The sequence below is a fragment of the Thalassophryne amazonica genome, chromosome 15 (assembly GCF_902500255.1).
Source record: "Thalassophryne amazonica chromosome 15, fThaAma1.1, whole genome shotgun sequence".
In the NCBI taxonomy this organism is placed as follows: Eukaryota; Metazoa; Chordata; class Actinopteri; order Batrachoidiformes; family Batrachoididae; genus Thalassophryne; species Thalassophryne amazonica.
The window spans coordinates 52,198,911-52,215,576 of record NC_047117.1 but is presented as its reverse complement, the minus strand read 5'-3'; the positions used below and the strand labels follow the sequence as shown (position 1 = coordinate 52,215,576).

The following is a 16,666-nucleotide window of genomic DNA, read 5'->3' as shown; positions in this document are numbered from 1 at the left end:
CAGGAGGAGCTCGGAGTCGAGCTGCTGCTCCTCCACGTCGAAAGGAGCCAGCTGAGGTGGCTCAGGCATCTTTTTCGGATGCTCCCTGGACGCCTCGCTGGAGAGGTGTTCCGGGCATGTCCCATCGAGAGGAGGCCCCGGGGAAAACCCAGGACCCGCTGGAGGGACTACGTCTCGCAGTTGGCTTGGGAACACCTCGGGGGAACTGGGTGGAGGTATGTGTGGATCAGGAGGTCTGGGCGGCTTTGCTTGAGCTGCTGCCCCCGCGATCTGACTTCGGATGAAGCGGAAGAAAATGGATGGATGGATGGATAAATGCCCACCTAAAATAAATAAATTCCATGACCCCAGCATATTGTAAAAAGCAAAAAATAGAGTTTTCGTGATTTGCTCCTCTTCCGTGACAGACTTGTGATGTGTCATCCATTTGTCCTGTGCTCTTTTGTGAACGACTCATGCAAGAAACAGGAAGTGTATGAAAAATGATCTCCTTGTCAGTTGATATCCGCAAAGTTTGAGGAAAAAGCCTCAGGGAGAAAGTTGGTTAAACACCCACCCAAAATGTTTTTTTTTTTTAAATAAAAATATGTTAAAGCCCACCTAAAATAAATTAATTCTGTGACACCTAGCATATTGTAAAAAGCAAAATACAATGAGATTTCACAGTTTTTCTCATTATGTTTTGCCCTGTGCCCCTATTGTGAAAGACTCGTGCAAGAAACAGGATGTCTTATGTAACAATGTGGCTAGCTTTGTAGAAGCCCCAGCCACACTGTGGATGAGCTACTATCAGTTTGTGTGTATTTTTGGCCAGCAAAAGTCCTTTTTTCATCTTGCAAAATGAGTTCCTTGTCAGCTGATGTCTGCCAAGTTCGTCAGAAAGTTTTGTGCATGTTCAGAACTTTGAGGGGAGTTCAGACGGAGATCTTTCCTGCTGTCTGGATGTTTGTTTGCTGTTTTCAGTGTGACAGAGTGGAGCACAGAGATGATACGGGTGGATCCTAAAACCTGGAGACATCTCTGAAACATCTCGGGAGCATTACTTATTATGCACATTGATGCATTTTATGACATTTCTGTCTATAATTAAATGCAATATTGCTGAAGATGTTTTGAGGTAATTTACTCCATTTTAAGAATGGTGTAGAGCAGTTTCAAAAACGATTTAGATTTTTGTTTTGTTCCGACTGGTTTTCATTCGCAAACAAAACCATTTCTCTGTAAGCCATTCTTAAAACAGCACTATAATGCCCCATGTAAAACATCTTCTACAATATTACTTTTAATTATAGACAGACATATCATAAAATGCATTCTCCTGCGTAACAAGTAATGTTTCCGTTTCTGAGATGTCTACAATTGTCTCTATGTTTCCGGGTTTTAGGATCCACCACATTTCTGGACTGGACATGGAGCAAACTGATTCCACATGTTGACAGTCAGGGACAGTCTGGATGTTCCACTGTTTTCAGTGAGACACTGATGGGAAAATTATGGCTGATTTATTTTAATGAGCAGAAATCACGGACAGCAATAAAATGATTATTTAACTGCAGAGGTGCCTGGATGTAAACAGGTAAGAACATTTGGTGAGAATCTGTGAAGTAGTTTTGACAAAATCCTGTTAACAGACAGACAGACAGACAGACACAAATAAAATGCTGATGATTTTTATTTCATCTTGGTGGATATACAACCCCTGGCAAAAATTATGGAATCACCAGTCTCGGAGGATGTTCACTCAGTTGTTTAATTTTGTAGAAAAAAAGCAGATCACAGACATGACACAAAACTAAAGTCATTTCAAATGGCAACTTTCTGGCTTTAAATTCAATTCAGTTCAATTCAATTTTATTTATATAGCGCCAAATCACAACAAACAGTTGCCCCAAGGCGCTTTATATTGTAAGGCAAGGCCATACATTAATTACGTAAAAACCCCAAAGGTCAAAACGACCCCCTGTGAGCAAGCACTTGGCGACAGTGGGAAGGAAAAACTCCCTTTTAACAGGAAGAAACCTCCAGCAGAACCAGGCTCAGGGAAGGGGCAGTCTTCTGCTGGGATGGTTGGGGCTGAGGGAGAGAACCAGGAAAAAGACATGCTGTGGAGGGGAGCAGAGATCAATCACTAATGATTAAATGCAGAGTGGTGCATACAGAGCAAAAGAGAAAAAAAACACTCAGTGCATTATGGGAACCCCCCAGCAGTCTAAGTCTATAGCAGCATAACTAAGGGATGGTTCAGGGTCACCTGATCCAGCCCTAACTATAAGCTTTAGCAAAAAGGAAAGTTTTTAAACCTAATCTTAAAAGTAGAGAGGGTGTCTGTCCTCCCTGATCTGAATTGGGAGCTGGTTCCACAGGAGAGGAGCCTGAAAGCTGAAGGCTCTGCCTCCCATTCTACTCTTACAAACCCTAGGAACTACAAGTAAGCCTGCAGTTTGAGAGCGAAGCGCTCTATTGGGGTGATATGGTACTATGAGGTACCTAAGATAAGAAGGGACCTGATTATTCAAAACCTTATAAGTAAGAAGAAGAATTTTAAATTCTATTCTAGAAATAACAGGAAGCCAATGAAGAGAGGCCAATATGGGTGAGATATGCTCTCTCCTTCTAGTCCCCGTCAGTACTCTAGCTGCAGCATTTTGAATAACTGAAGGCTTTTCAGGGAACTTTTAGGACAACCTGATAATAATGAATTACAATAGTCCAGCCTAGAGGAAATAAATGCATGAATTAGTTTTTTCAGCATCACTCTGAGACAAGACCTTTCTAATTTTAGAGATATTGCGTAAATGCAAAAAAGCAGTCTTACATATTTGTTTAATATGCGCTTTGAATGACATATCCTGATCAAAAATGACTCCAAGATTTCTCACAGTATTACTAGAGGTCAGGGTAATGCCATCCAGAGTAAGGATCTGGTTAGACACCATGTTTCTAAGATTTGTGGGGCCAAGTACAATAACTTCAGTTTTATCTGAGTTTAAAAGCAGGAAATTAAAGGTCATCCATGTCCTTATGTCTGTAAGACAATCCTGCAGTTTAGCTAATTGGTGTGTGTCCTCTGGCTTCATGGATAGATAAAGCTGGGTATCATCTGCGTAACAATGAAAATTTAAGCAATGCCGTCTAATAATACTGCCTAAAGGAAGCATGTATAAAGTGAATAAAATTGGTCCTAGCACAGAACCTTGTGGAACTCCATAATTAACCTTAGTCTGTGAAGAAGATTCCCCATTTACATGAACAAAGTGTAATCTATTAGATAAATATGATTCAAACCACCGCAGCGCAGTGCCTTTAATACCTATGGCATGCTCTAATCTCTGTAATAAAATTTTATGGTCAACAGTATCAAAAGCAGCACTGAGGTCTAACAGAACAAGCACAGAGATGAGTCCACTGTCTGAGGCCATAAGAAGATCATTTGTAACCTTCACTAATGCTGTTTCTGTACTATGATGAATTCTAAAACCTGACTGAAACTCTTCAATAGACCATTCCTCTGCAGATGATCAGTTAGCTGTTTTACAACTACCCTTTCACGAATTTTTGAGAGAAAAGGAAGGTTGGAGATTGGCCTATAATTAGCTAAGATAGCTGGGTCAAGTGATGACTTTTTAAGTAATGGTTTAATTACTGCCACCTTAAAAGCCTGTGGTACATAGCCAACTAATAAAGATAGATTGATCGAAGATCGAAGCATTAAATAATGGTAGGGCTTCCTTGAGCAGCCTGGTAGGAATGGGGTCCAATAGATATGTTGATGGTTTGGATGAAAGTAACTAATGAAATAACTCAGACAGAACAATCGGAGAGAAAGAGTCTAACCAAATACCGGCATCACTGAAAGCAGCCAAAGATAACGATACGTCTTGGGATGGTTATGAGTAATTTTTTCTCTAATAGTTAAAATTTTATTAGCAAAGAAAGTCATGAAGTCATTACTAGTTAAAGTTAAAGGAATACTTGGCTCAATAGAGCTCTGACTCTTTGTCAGCCTGGCTACAGTGCTGAAAAGAAACCTGGGGTTGTTCTTATTTTCTTCAATTAGTGATGAGTAGTAAGATGTCCTAGCTTTACGGAGGGCTTTTTTTATAGAGCAACAGACTCTTTTTTCCAGGCTAAGTGAAGATCTTCTAAATTAGTGAGACGCCATTTCCTCTCCAACTTATGGGTTATCTGCTTTAAGCTGCGAGTTTGTGAGTTATACCACGGAGTCAGGCACTTCTGATTTAAAGCTCTCTTTTTCATAGGAGCTACAGCATCCAAAGTTGTCTTCAATGAGGATGTAAAACTATTGACGAGATACTCTATCTCACTTACAGAGTTTAGGTAGCTACTCTGCACTGTGTTGGTATATGGCATTAGGGAACATAAAGAAGGAAACATATCCTTAAAACTAGTTACAGCGCTTTCTGAAAGATTCTAGTGTAATGAAACTTATTCCCCACTGCTGGGTAGTCCATCAGAGTAAATGTAAATGTTATTAAGAAATGATCAGACAGAAGGGAGTTTTCAGGGAATACTGTTAAGTCTTCAATTTCCATACCATAAGTCAGAACAGATCTAAGATATGATTAAAGTGGTGGGTGGACTCATTTACATTTTGAGCAAAGCCAATTGAGTCTAATAATAGATTAAATGCAGTGTTGAGGCTGTCATTCTCAGCATCTGTGTGGATGTTAAAATCGCCCACTATAATTATCTTATCTGAGCTAAGCACTAAGTCAGACAAAAGTTGTGAAAATTCACAGAGAAACTCACAGTAACGACCAGGTGGACGATAGATAACAACAAATAAAACTGGTTTTTGGGACTTCCAATTTGGATGGACAAGACTAAGAGTCAAGCTTTCAAATGAATTAAAGCTTTGTCTGGGTTTTTGATTAATTAATAAGCTGGAATGGAAGATTGCTGCTAATCCTCTGCCTCGGCCCGTGCTACGAGCGTTCTGGCAGTTAGTGTGACTCGGGGGTGTTGACTCATTTAAACTAACATATTCATCCTGCTGTAACCAGGTTTCTGTAAGGCAGAATAAATCAATATGTTGATCAATTATTCTATCATTTACTAACAGGGACTTAGAAGAGAGAGACCTAATGTTTAATAGACCACATTTAACTGTTTTAGTCTGTGGTGCAGTTGAAGGTGCTATATTATTTTTCTTTTTGAATTTTTATGCTTAAATAGATTTTTCCTGGTTATTGGTGGTCTGGGAGCAGGCACCGTCTCTACGGGAATGGGGTAATGAGGGGATGGCAGGGGGAGAGAAGCTGCAGAGAGGTGTGTAAGACTACAACTCTGCTTCCTGGTCCCAATCCTGGATAGTCACGGTTTGGAGGATTTAAGAAAATTGGCCAGATTTCTAGAAATGAGAGCTGCTCCATCCAAAGTGGGATGGATGCCGTCTCTCCTAACAAGACCAGGTTTTCCCCAGAAGCTTTGCCAATTATCTATGAAGCCCACCTCATTTTTTGGACACCACTCAGACAGCCAGCAATTCAAGGAGAACATGCGGCTAAATATGTCACTCCCGGTCCGATTGGGGAGGGGCCCAGAGAAAACTACAGAGTCCGACATTGTTTTTGCAAAGTTACACACCGATTCAATGTTAATTTTAGTGACCTCCGATTGGCGTAACCGGGTGTCATTACTGCCGACGTGAATTACAATCTTACCAAATTTACGCTTAGCCTTAGCCAGCAGTTTCAAATTTCCTTCAGTGTCGCCTGCTCTGGCCCCTGGAAGACAATTGACTATGGTTGCTGGTGTCGCTAACTTCACATTTCTCAAAACAGAGTCGCCAATAACCAGAGTTTGATCCTCGGTGGGTGTGTCGCCGAGTGGGGTAAAACGGTTAGAAATTGAACGGGTTGGCGGTGTACACGGGGCTTCTGTTTAGGGCTACGCTTCCTCCTCACAGTCACCCAGTCGGCCTGCTTTCCCAGCTGCTCGGGATCTGCCAGAGGGAAACTAACGGCGGCTAAGCTACCTTGGTCCGCACCGACTACAGGGGCCTGGCTAGCTGTAGAATTTTCCACGGTGCGGAGCCGAGTCTCCAATTCGCCCAGCCTGGCCTCCAAAGCTACGAATAAGCTACACTTATTACAAGTACCATTACTACTAAAGGAGGCCGAGGAATAACTAAACATTTCACACCCAGAGCAGAAAAGTGCGGGAGAGACAGGAGAAGCCGCCATGCTAAACCGGCTAAGAGCTAGTAGCTGCGCTAAGCTAGCGGATTCCTAAAAACACTCAAAGTGAATAACGTGTAAATAATTTAGAGGTGATTCAGCAGAGGGAGTGCTTTAGTTAAGGCACGTGAAGATTACACTGTGAAACAAATCGTTATCTAGGTAACTAGATCAATCTAACTGCGCAGATTAAACAGCTAACAGATACAGCAAAACACCGCTGTGCTCCGGAACAGTAAGTCATACAATACCACAGTGAGAGCCAACCACTGCGGTATTGTGCTTTAAGAAACACTATAAGAAATCAAGAAAAGAAGATTGTGGCAGTCAGTAACGGTTACTTTTTTAGACCAAGCAGAGGAAAAAAATATGGAATCACTCAATTCTGAGGAAAAAATTACCTGCATCATATCAGATCTGCTTGTTAGTCTGCATCTAAAAAGGAGTGAACACACCTTGGAGAGCTGTTGCACCAAGTGGACTGACATGAATCATGGCTCCAACACGAGAGATGTCATTTGAAACAAAGGAGAGGATTATCAAACTCTTAAAAAAGAGTAAATCATCACGCATTGTTGCAAAAGATGTTGGTTGTTCACAGTCAGCTGTGTCTAAACTCTGGACCAAATACAAACAACATGGGAAGGTTGTTAAAGGCAAACATACTGGTAGACCAAGGAAGACATCAAAGCATCAAGACAGAAAACTTAAAGCAATATGTCTCAAAAACCGAAAAATGTACAACAAAACAAATGAGGAACGAATGGGAGGAAACTGGAGTCAACGTCTGTGACTGAACTGTAAGAAACCGCCTAAAGGAAATGGGATTTACATACAGAAAAGCTAAACGAAAGGCATCATTACACCTAAACAGAAAAAACAAGGTTACAATGGGCTAAGGAAAAGCAATTGTGGACTGTGGATGACTGGATGAAAGTCATATTCAGTGATGAATCTCGAATCTGCCTTGGACAAGGTGATGATGCTGGAACTTTTGTTTGGTGCCTTTCCAATGAGATTTATAAAGATGACTGCCTGAAGAGAACATGTAAATTTCCACAGTCATTGATGATATGGGGCTGCATGTCAGGTAAAGGCACTGGGGAGATGGCTGTCATTACATCATCAATAAATGCACAAGTTTATGTTGATATTTTAGACAATTGAAAGGATGTTTGGGGATGATGAAATCATTTTTCAAGATGATAATGCATCTTGCCATAGAGCAAAAACTGCAAAAACATTCCTTGCAAAAAGACACATAGGGTCAGTGTCAATGAGCAGATCTGATTTGATGCAGGTGTTAATTTGGGGGATGAACATTTACAGGGTGATTCCATAATTTTTTCCTCAGAATTGAGTGATTCCATATTTTTATCCTCTGCTTGATCTAAAAAAGTAACCGTTACTGACTGCCACAATCTTTTTTTCTTGATTTCTTATAGTGTTTCTTAAAGCCAGAAAGTTGCCATTTGAAATGACTTTAGTTTTGTGTCATGTCTGTGATCTGCTTTTTTTCTACAAAATTAAACAACTGAATGAACATCCTCTGAGGCCGGTGATTCCATAATTTTTGCCAGGGGTTGTAATTACTCCATCACCATCCCCCAGCTGGCTGAGTTGGTCACTTCCCAGATTAAAACATAATAATTACTTGAAGGAAATGTGTTGTCTTATACGAGTAAGTGACTGTTACCAGTTATGTCAAGCTGTTTATGGAACAGTTTGGAGTTTTGTAGAGCGCATTTTAGAATAATTAATTATGTGATACTGCTAGTTGATTTAGATTTGGTAGCCTTTTTAATTTTGCATTATCTGCTTTTGTCATCTCAAATTGCTGATGTTTCATGAACTTCAGTTTCATTGTACCTTTGTGCAATAACAATTAACGATATTCTATTCTATTCTATTCTAATTCTGTTCTATTGTGAGTCAAGATTTTCTCAAGTGGAATTCACACAAAGCATTTGAAATGAATAGAAATATGTTGTAAAGGCCAAAATTTCCAAATTGTGCTGCCAAAATTCCCATGTGACAAAGTTTTTACACAAATAGTGTAAGAAAAAGGTTATAACAATGGAAACAAATTGCTTAATTGTTTATTATACAAATAAGGACAATGTAATTATTAGACTAATATTGTTAGATAATGAAAGTAGTGTCAGATTGGAGAAATGTGAAGAAACTTGGATCACATACATATTAACATTTTTATATGATTTTAGGGATACTGTTAATCATCAGCTCTCAGACAATTGTCATTTGCTGTCACCCATTGTGTCACCTATACACTGGAGTTATAGATATGGAAGCTCTTTAGCTTTATGTTTAACACTGTCAATAGGAGTTTGCTTATGTAGTTTTGAGGTGATGGCATTCATATTTCCAGGTCTTCTGCCATCATGTCGGTGTTGAGGAAGGAGATGGAGAAGTACAGGGACATAGACGAGGATGAGCTGCTGAAGAAACTGTCAGAGGAAGAGCTGCAGCGATTAGAGGACGAATTAGAGGAACTTGATCCAGACGTGAGTATATAATACATCATAAATTTAAAACACCAGTAACATGTAACAGCTGCAGGGCCATGTGTTTTCATTAGAAGTGGTGTTGATCAAGACTGTTTCCTGGTAATATTTGTCAGTGCTGGACATTTTCACTTTATGATAAAATCGGTATTATAATAATAGAGGTGCCTAGAGCCGATCACAGCAATCAAGGCAATTTTTGGTTGATCGGAATCAGAAAGATTGAACGTGTCTCATGCTGATTAATGTTGGAGTACCCCACCCCTCATGCATTTGTTCCTGGTCTTCAAGTCTTTTGTTTTTTTTGTCCCAGTGTTTATTGTATTTCCGTGGTTCACTCTCTGTCATTTTGTTGGTTCAAGGTTTTCATGATCGGGGTTTATTTTTCCACTTGGGTTGTCCGTTTATTTTTTCATCTTTGTACACTTATTGATTTTCTCCCACTTGCCCCTCTGTTAGTAATCAAGTTTGTTGGTATTTAAGTCATACATTTGTTTTTGCCGGTTGCTGGTCGAGTGATTACCAGGCTGTTCTTGCTCCCTGTTTCAGCTGTTGTGCATCTGTGTTCATCCTTCCGTAAATCACACTACTCTCACTGTCACTTTTTGACGGTTGGTTTTTGGTTATTGGTTTTGTCACCTTGCCAGTCTTCACTGCCTTTTGGAATTTGCCACTGTGGAGATTCTTGACACTGTTGTATTATCACTATCTCTGGAACATTAAAACACCTTGTCTTTTGCACATACCTATTGTGTCTGGCTATCTGCATCCTTGGGTTCCGTGGCTCCATCCACAACAATTAATCTGCATTCTGTGTCATTGTGTTATGTAAGTGCTGAGCTGACAGAGCTGGACCCACTGCTCAATCCGTTCTTCCTTCTAGCTCAGCAGCAGCACTGTGGCATGCTATTTTAAAAGCACACAGTATTTCATCTTCGCTGTGCTTTAAATATGGATTTTTTTTTGCATGTTGCACCCATCTTACTGGCCAATCATGTAGGGTTTCCCACATAAATACATGACTTTTTGTCATCATCCTGTCATTAAGAGGTGATGGTGTAGTGGTTCGGCTTGACACCAGAGGATCCTCGGTTCAAGTGTGTATATGTGTGGGAGAGGGTGAAGGTGAGGCATCATTGTAAAGCACTTTTAGCTTCTGATTTAGGTGGAAAAGCAGTATATAAATGCAGTCCATTTCCCCCCAGTGTTTTCCACCTGCTGACAGGGACATTACAGGTCCCATAGCCACATGGGGTCAAGGGGTCAAAGATCCACAATTGACGATATATTTTAAGATTCAAAATTATTTATTTGGATATAATATTAGTAATAAATTGTACAACTAAAACACAGCCAGCAGTTTTTGATCCATTAACTCTGTTAAAGTGTTAAAGTGTTACTCAGATTCTACACTAAATGGAATTGATAAGAGCCATTTAAAAATTATATTTGTTTATTTTTCATTATGCAACTGTTACAGTTTTGTCGCATAAGACATTGGACCCAAATGCAGGGAGCTGTGGTGAAAACACAATGACAGTTTATTAACAAAGATGAATGAATAATGCTGAAGATTTGGAGGAGGCATCAGAGCTCGGAGACACAGGCCAGAGCAGAATGAGCTGCACAGCAGGTAACCAGAAACAGGTGGCCGCAGCAGAGCTGACTGAGAACAGAAACGCTCGAAAAAAGGGAGCACAGAACAGGTCAAACATGGAAAGAGTGGAATCATTAACGATCACAAAAATAGTCTATCACAGAGGATAGTGAGGCCAGGTTACCGCAGAGCGAAACAGAGTTTCTGGTGAGTGTGGAGTGGAAGAACCAGGGTTTAAATACAGGTGGTGATGATTGATAACAGGTACGGTGAAATCAGCTCTGTTGCACAGTGCCTGAGTAAAAAGAGAAGGAGAGAAAACAGAGCGGGAACTAACACCAATGCAGTACAACAGTACCCCCCCCATCAAAGGGATCCCCCAGGCGTACCCACCAGGCCTGCCCGGGTGGGCACGATGCTGCAGTTGGGAGGGATCCAGAACGAAGTCCCGCACCACCCAGGAGTGCTCCTCAGGTCCATAACCCTCCCAGTGCACCAGATACTGGAAACCCCAGCCCCGACAACGCACATCCGAGAGCTTATGGGGAAAACATAATTGTGACTTCGCTCTCTGTCACTTAACAAAGGGCAAAATTAAGTTGCCCATGGTTTTTCCAACACTAATATTCATCCTCCAAGTGCACCTCTAGTTAGTCGAGTCCCTGGAGTGGCTTACGAAACAACTGCGGTTACTGTGTTTGTGCACCTGTGCATGTATGTATAATTTTGGACTAATATCTCTGGAACCGCTTAGCTGATTTCATTCATATTCCACTTATCATATTATCAGTTATCAAGTTGTTCACCAATGAATATGGCTTTATACACCCTGAAGAAAACCATACACCCTGAGGCCATTTATCATTTATAAATGATAAATGGTGTATAAATGATGAATGCACGCAGAACAGAATGCGCGTGCTCTCCCTTCGCTCACTGCCTCCGGGGTTACGGATGTGGGACCCGCAAAGAATCCAAGTCATGGCCACGGAGCTCTGCGGCTGCGGTTACCGAGACCATGCAGCGGGTGCTGCGCATCAAAACAGCGAGTGTAGTCTCTGGACCTGGTGCTGCATGCAGCACGGCACAGCAGACAGGGGGGCGATGTGAGTGGCCCACTGCGGCGCTAACCGAGCCCGCAGACTCAGTAAGCGAATTAGAGGCAGTGAGAGCAATTGCCCGCCTGATAAGGACACAGAACACAATGCGCTGTTAAAAAAAAAGAGAGAAGAAGAAGCATGCAAAATTGCACAAAAAAATCTGCGAAACTGCGAGGCTGCGAAAGGGAGTTACGTTGTAAAAATAACCCGCGATAGGTGAAATACGCGAAGTAGTCAGTGTCATTTTTTACAATTATTGTAGATGTTTTAAGGCTGTAAAACCCCTCACTACACACTCTATACACTTTTCTCAAACAGGCATTAACATTTTCTCACTTTTCTCTCCTGTGTAAACACTCAAAGTTCAAACCTTAGTAGAAAAAAAATAGAATGTTTTCTTATAAATAATTATGATGGCTTTTAGAACTAACAAATTTAATTTAAACGATCAACCTACGAGGTTGGACATGTAAGAAATTATTAATAGTGACTAGGGCTGCTCGATTATGGAGTATCACGATTATTTAGGTAAATACTGAAATCACGATTATTCAAACGATTATTTTTTTTTTAGTTACACAATGCATTTATTCAGCATTTCTCTCACTCTAAAAAAAAAATTGTTATAGACAATGTGCGCAAAACCTACAAATTGAAAATGTACTGTACCTTACCTGTATAAAACATAAAATGAATAAAATAAATATTAAAAATATCATATTATATATTATTTTTCTGTTTTCCGCTCCCTTCCCTGTTGTCACTGACCAGTTGGTCAGTGTCTTTGGGCATCTCCCTGACTTGTGCTACTAGGACATAGTGCGACTGCATTGTTTTTATTTCAATTTATGTTCATTAGTTTGTGTTTTTGTCATCATTCCCTTGACCACGTCTCATCTCCTTTTGGAGAAATTTATCTGTTTTTTTATTGTTAAAATATAAAATGAAACAGCTTTTTTAAAAATAATAAAATAGTTGCTGTTGAAAGAGCCTTTTATTTAGAAGCAGGTGATGTTATGCTGGATTCCCGGGACCAGATGAAGGTCTCTTCTGCAGCTTTGAACTCTGGTGGTGTTGCTGAAGACACTTTTGTCCTATTTTGAAGAGCAGAGATGTTTTCTTTCAACTGGACGTGGTGTTCAGCTCATCAATGGAAGTTTGGTTGTCTGCACAGCAAATGTTCCTGATTAGCACAAATAAAAATATTTCTTTAAATATAAAGAAACACTAAACAGTTTATATATAAAAAAGGAAAAAAAAAACGGAGGAAAACGATTGAAAAAAACCGCTAGAAAAAATAAGTTATTTAAAGTTGAGCTTTTGTGGTGTCTGAAAAAAGCTGTAGCTTTATTTGGTAAAAATAAAAAAGACTGAACCATTTACAAATTAAAGCGTTCACTCAGATCAACTGTGCTAAAAGGCTAAGCTAATGTTAGCCGATCATTAAACCTTCACATCAGTTCAGTAAACGTCACGTTTTATTTTTACATTATTCTCACCTCGATAAAGCTGCAGAACTAAACTCCGTTGGGCAAACTGGGACTTCACATATATCCAAAAAGTGGGAGATTTCGGACTGAGTGGGTTTGCTCCGTCACCCCGGCTGCCTGCCTCGCTCTGCCCAGGGATGATGCCTGAAGGCCGGCTTCTCCGTGTTGTGTGGGCCGCTGAAGAGGAGGTACTGCTGGCCCACCACCACCAGTCTCGGCGCCCTCTCATGCTTGAAGCCCGCACTCCAAGCAGGGCGCCGAGACAACAGAGAGTGACAGCTGTCACTCATTTACACCAGCTGTCACCAATCACCACCGTCCCTACAAAAGCCGGATTATTACTCCACCTCCTCGCCGAGAAATCAGCTACCGTCTAAGGTAACCTTCTCTGCTGTGATTATTGTTGGATCTAACATTGTTCTGTGTGCAGCCATGTACCTGCGGGCTCTGTCTGAAGCTGGATTGGTGGATAGTGGGAGGGCGACGTTCTTCGCCTCTCACTCCATCCAGGGACGAGACTAACAGGAGCTGCACGGGTGAAATTGTTTCTGGAGGTGGAGGTTTTCCCTCTTTGAAGATCTGTAGGTGAAGGAGTACTGGGTGTGTGGATACACACTCACCATTAACTGTTTTTCATCTTCTGCGAGCAGTACCAGGGTCTGCAACAGAAGACGGTGACCACCTGGGGACTCAGGACTTGGCGGCTCCGGTGTTCTTCAGGCCGTTGGTGGTGGAAGCTGTGTGGGTCCCAGCTCTTCGATCGCCAGAGGTCTCCTATCTTCGAGCCTGCCCGCACGTCACCTTGTGTTTAATTGGCATTATATCTTTGTCTGTATCCAGTTGTGCGTTTCACAACATTAAATTGTTACTCTTTGTCTTATCCATTGTCCGTTCATTTGCGCCCCCTGTTGCGGGTCCGTGTTACGACACCCTCCCAACAGGATTTCTCGGCCATTCGTCATGGATCCCGAGGGGCGTCAACCACAGCTTGAACAGCCAATGGGAGAACAAGGAGCGCAGGTGTCAGCAGGAGGCGTGGTAAGTGATCTGCAGCAAATCCTTACCGCTTTCACCGCTCAGTTAAATCTGGTAGCCGAGCAGAACGCAGTCCTCAATCGGAGGGTGGAGGCTCTCACCGGCAGAGTGGAAGCGCGCGACTCGAGCGCTGCTGCAGTGACTCCTCCTGCTGGCTCTGGGCCACAGACAGACGTTCCACTGGCCGTTCAACAAACCCCCCCACCGTCCCCTGAAGCTTACATAAGCCCTCCAGAACCGTACGGAGGCTGTGTCGAAACGTGCGCAGACTTCTTAATGCAGTGTTCGCTCGTTTTTGCACAGCATCCAGTTATGTACGCATCAGATGCCAGCCGGGTGGCTTATGTGATTAATTTGCTTCGAGGTGAGGCACGCGCCTGGGCTACGGCGCTTTGGGAACAGAATTCGTGGCTCCTGACGTCATACGCTGGGTTTGTACGGGAATTCAAACAGGTGTTTGATCATCCCAACAGAGGCGAGACCACCTCGAGCGTGCTGCTGTCAATGAGACAGGGGCGCCGACTTCCGCATCGCGGCTGCGAGGTCCGGCTAGAATAATGTTGTGCTCCGCGCCGCCTTCGTAAACGGACTGTCTCCGGTCCTGAAGGAGCATCTGCTGGCTAAGGAGGAATCGCAAGATTTCGACGGGCTTATCAATTTGGTTATACGCTTAGACAACCGGTTGAATGAACACCGTCGGGAGCAGGCCGGGGGGCGTGGTCGGGCTCAAGCCGTCCCTCTTTCCTCCGGGTCCGAAAGGGTGTCGTCGTCCCCACGTTCCACTGCCAGAGGGCTCCGTGTGGCAACAGCTCCCCCTGCTGACGAAGCTATGGACACGAGCAGGGTCAAATTAAAATCAAATATCAGACAAAGGAGGCTGGCCTGCGGGGAGTGTTTTTTCTGTGGCTCTTGTGAGCACAAATTAAAAGACTGCCCCAAACGATCAAATTCCAACGCCCATCCTTAGGAACTGGGTTAAGGGTGGGCCATAATATGTACACGGGGAAAACCCATAAATCAGCACGAATCCCAGTAACAATCCTGAGTGGGGATTTAACCCTTCACGCCCCAGCACTGGTAGACACGGGGTCAGAAGGGAATCTGCTGGATAGCAGATGGGCCAGGGAAGTAGGGCTTCCTCTGGTGGCTCTGCCTTCACCATTGAAGGTGCGAGCACTAGATGGCACTCTACTCCCGTTAATTACACATCAGACACAGCCCGTGACCTTGGTTGTGTCTGGGAATCACAGGGAGGAGATCGTGTTTTTTGTGACACCTACCTCCCGAGTGATTCTGGGATTTCCATGGATGGTGACGCACAATCCCCGGATTGATTGGCCGTCTGGGGTGGTGACGCAGTGGAGCGAAACCTGCCACCGGGAGTGTCTTGGATCCTCGGTTCCACCCGGAATCACAGCTAAAGAGGAGGTCAAAGTTCCCCCCAATCTGACGGCGGTGCCCGAAGTGTACCACGATCTTGCTGATGTCTTCAGCAAAGATCTGGCACTCACTCTTCCCCCGCACCGACCGTACGATTGTGCCATCGATTTGATCCCGGGCGCAGAGTACCCGTCCAGTAGATTGTACAACCTCTCACGTCCGGAACGCGAATCGATGGAGACCTACATCCGGGACTCCTTAGCTGCCGGGTTGATTCGGAACTCCACCTCCCCGATGGGTGCGGGTTTCTTTTTTGTGGGTAAAAAAGACGGCGGACTCCGTCCATGCATTGACTACAGAGGGCTGAATGAGATTACGGTTCGCAGTTGATACCCATTGCCCCTGTTGGATTCGGTGTTCACGCCCCTGCATGGAGCCAAAATGTTCACCAAACTAGATCTTAGGAATGCGTACCACCTGGTTCGGATCCGGAAGGGAGACGAATGGAAGACGGCATTTAACACCCCGTTAGGTCATTTTGAGTACCTGGTCATGCCGTTCGGCCTCACTAATGCCCCCGCGACGTTCCAAGGATTGGTTAATGACGTCTTGCGGGACTTCCTGCACCGGTTTGTCTTCGTATATCTGGATGATATACTCATCTTTTCTCCGGACCCTGAGACTCATGTCCAGCATGTACGTCAGGTCCTGCAGCGGTTACTAGAAAACCGGTTGTTTGTGAAGGGCGAGAAGTGTGAGTTCCACCGCACTTCTTTGTCCTTCCTGGGGTTCATCATCTCCTCCAACTCCGTCGCCCCGGATCCGGCCAAGGTTGCGGCGGTGAGAGATTGGCCCCAACCAACAAGCTGTAGGAAGCTGCAACAGTTCCTCGGCTTTGCAAATTTCTACCAGAGGTTCATTAAAGGTTACAGTCAGGTTGTTAGCCCCCTGACTGCCCTGACCTCCACTAAAGTCCCTTTCATCTGGTCGGATCGGTGCGAAGCCGCGTTTAGGGAGTTGAAACGCCGGTTTTTGTCTGCACCAGTTCTGGTGCAGCCTGATCCTATTCGCCAGTTCATAGTGGAGGTGGACGCCTCTGACTCAGGGATAGGAGCCGTTCTGTCCCAGAGCGGGGAGTCCAACAAGGTTCTCCATCCATGTGCCTACTTTTCCTGCAGGTTAACCCCCGCTGAACGCAACTATGACGTGGGCAATCTGGAACTTCTCGCGGTGAAGGAGGCTCTTGAAGAGTGGAGACACCTGTTGGAGGGAGCTACGGTGCCTTTCACGGTTTTCACGGACCATCGGAACCTGGAGTACATCCGGACCGCCAAGCGGC

General features: G+C 43.4%; 1 protein-coding gene across 1 annotated transcript in view; it reads left to right on the top strand.

Moving 5' to 3' along the window:
• Window positions 1–16,666, top strand: part of tmod1 (tropomodulin 1) — a 99,565-nt gene that overhangs the window by 27,709 nt on the left and 55,190 nt on the right. The window contains exon 3 of the mRNA XM_034187488.1: window positions 8,590–8,725. Coding sequence (XP_034043379.1) covers window positions 8,603–8,725 — 123 coding nt within the window. The 5' untranslated portion in view covers window positions 8,590–8,602. The remainder of the gene's footprint in view (window positions 1–8,589; window positions 8,726–16,666) is intronic.